We start from the raw sequence: 2542 nt of genomic DNA, 5'->3' as shown, positions 1-2542 counted from the left end.
GTTCACATAGTTCGGAGACTAGTAGGGGAGATGGACGATTGCAGGGGAGAGGCATAAGCTGCTCTGGGTAGAGAGCGGGACGGGCCGGGAAGCCTGTAGGCTGAGGAAACCTCTCACATGTCCAGAGTTGGAATGGCAGGTATTTCAGCGGTGCCAGAAGGCAGCCCATATATATGAGGATGGCTAGAGGTAGAGTTGGAATGGTGTGCAGGGTCTTAAACACTGTTTTTTGTTTGTTTGTTTTTTTAAGTGATTGACATATAACATTATATTAGTTTTAGATGTATAACATAATAATTCAATATTTGTGTATATTTGCAAAATGATCCCCATAGTAAGTCAAGTTAACATCTATCATGATACATAGTTATAAAATTACTTTTTTCTTCTGATGAGAGCTTTTAAGATCTACTCTGTTATTAACTTTCAAATACACAACACAGTGTTATTAACTATGCTCACCAGGCTGTACATTACACCGCAGGACTCATTGATTTCATATCTGGAAGTTTGTACTTTTTGATTCCCTTCATATGTTTTGCCCACCCCACCACCTGCCTCTGGCAATCCCTAATCTGTCCTCTGTAATTGTAAGTTTGGGGTTTGTTTATTTGTTTGTTTGTTTATGTTCCACATATACGTGAGATTATTCAGTATTTGCCTTTCTCTGTCTTATTTCACTTAGAATAAAGCCCTCAAGTTCCATCCATGTCTTGCAGATAGCAGGCTTTCCCTCTTTTTATGGCTGAATAATATTCTAGTGTGTGTGTGTGTGTGTGTGTGTGTGTGTGTGTGTGTGTGTGTGTGTGTCTTTATACATTTTCTGTATTCATTTATCCACTGATGGACACTTAGGTGATTTTTTTTTTTTTTTGGAAATGACACCAAAAGTGAAAGCAAACAAAGCAAGACTACATCTAAATGGAGAACTTCTGCACAGCAAAGTATAAACTATCAACAATATGAAAAGACAACCTACCAAATGGGAAAAAATATTTGTAAATCATATAACTGATAAGGGTTTGATAGTCAAAATATATAAAGAACTCATACAACCCAAATAAACAAATAAACAATCCAATTAAAAATTGGGCAGAGAATCTGAAACACGTTTTCCCAAAGGAAACACGGAAGCCCAATGGGCACATGAAAAAGTGCTCAACATCATTCATCATCAGGGAAATGCAAATCAAAACCACAGTGAGTTACCACTGCACACACGTTAAAATGGTTAATACAAACATAGTCAATATTAGCTTGAGGGAAACAGGGAGATGAAGGAGGCTAATGAACTCAGATGCAGATTTTAGAATGATTGCTTTGTGGAGAATGAATTGGGAGGAATCAAAATTTAATCACTCAAAGATGAATAAAATAAGGTCTCTCCCCTCAAGGAGCCAAAGTCTAACAGGGGAAATAGAAAATGACAGGTAGTTAGAAAGCAGGACAGTAAGTGCAGTGACAGAGGCCAGGATATTATGGCAGTGGACCTAACCCAGACTAGAATGGGCCATGTGTTGTTGACATACGTGGGTAGTAAAGACACTGTGTTCAAACTCTTCGAGTGTATGTGTCTTCTGAGTCACAGGGGCCACGGGGCCCATCATGCTTCTCAGGGACAAGTTATCTGTGGCTTTGACACAGTGATTATTTGTGGATTTGACACAGTGATCTTCTGGATTATTTGTGGCTTTGACACAGTGATCTTCTAAGACAGAGTTCAGAGTTCTTTTTCTAAATGGTGAGTTGTTTATTTTTTAATGGCTGTACAAAGGTTGACTGTTAAGAATCCCTTATACAGAACATGTGGATTCAGGTGTTTCTGAAAAGAAAAGGAGAGAGAAAACAAGGAGGGAACTCTAAATTGTTGACCGTGTGAGCTGTTACAAGACTACCTAGTGGTATGACATGAAATTGCTGTTTCAAGTTACAGAACACAGAGAAAAATGTGTACTTTTTGATTATTTAAGAATGAGGTCTATTTCAAGATGTTAATCTTTACACAAATAACATGAGAGTTCTTGCTGTCTTAACAGGTGGTAAAAAAAGGATTATTTTTCTTTGGAACACTGATAGCCATCGGTAGTACCTACCTACTTATACGCTCCATGCCACCGAGACCCCTGGACTACTTGAGAAGACCATGGGACTGGGTCGCTAACTTCCAGAACACAGGACGTGCTTCCCTGCAAACCCCTTGGAGTCACTAGAACAAACCCTCAAAGTCATTAGCTGGGGATAAAAAGGTCCTTAAAGTAGAAAATATACTTGATTTTTCTGCAATCAAAACTAAGGATCACAATAATGTTTCACATCATAATATTTATTTCACTAATGGAAGACATTTGTCAACTTATACTTAAATTGAACGTAGAATTATTCTGTGTGTTCACTGTAATTATTTAAAAAAAAAAAAAAAAGCCCACCACTTTAAGTCGCAACACACAGCTTCCCCACAGCACAACCCTTAAGTCGGGTCTTTTAAAGTGATACCTCTTTCACTTAAAAAGTAAGGTTACCCTAGAGGCCTCGAGAAAAACTG

At 38.2% G+C, this 2542-nt stretch overlaps 1 protein-coding gene across 1 annotated transcript in view; it reads left to right on the top strand.

Moving 5' to 3' along the window:
* KMO (kynurenine 3-monooxygenase) overlaps positions 1-2314 on the top strand; it is a 44502-nt gene extending 42188 nt beyond the window's left edge. The window contains 2 exon segments of the mRNA XM_011380012.2: positions 2037-2174; positions 2177-2314. Of these exon segments, the coding sequence (XP_011378314.2) occupies positions 2037-2174; positions 2177-2242 (204 nt within the window). The 3' untranslated portion in view covers positions 2243-2314.
* Positions 2315-2542: the final 228 nt, after the last annotated feature.

Source organism: Pteropus vampyrus, unplaced genomic scaffold, assembly GCF_000151845.1.
Source record: "Pteropus vampyrus isolate Shadow unplaced genomic scaffold, Pvam_2.0 Scaffold383, whole genome shotgun sequence".
NCBI lineage: Eukaryota > Metazoa > Chordata > Mammalia > Chiroptera > Pteropodidae > Pteropus > Pteropus vampyrus.
This window is presented reverse-complemented; position numbering and strand designations above follow the sequence as displayed.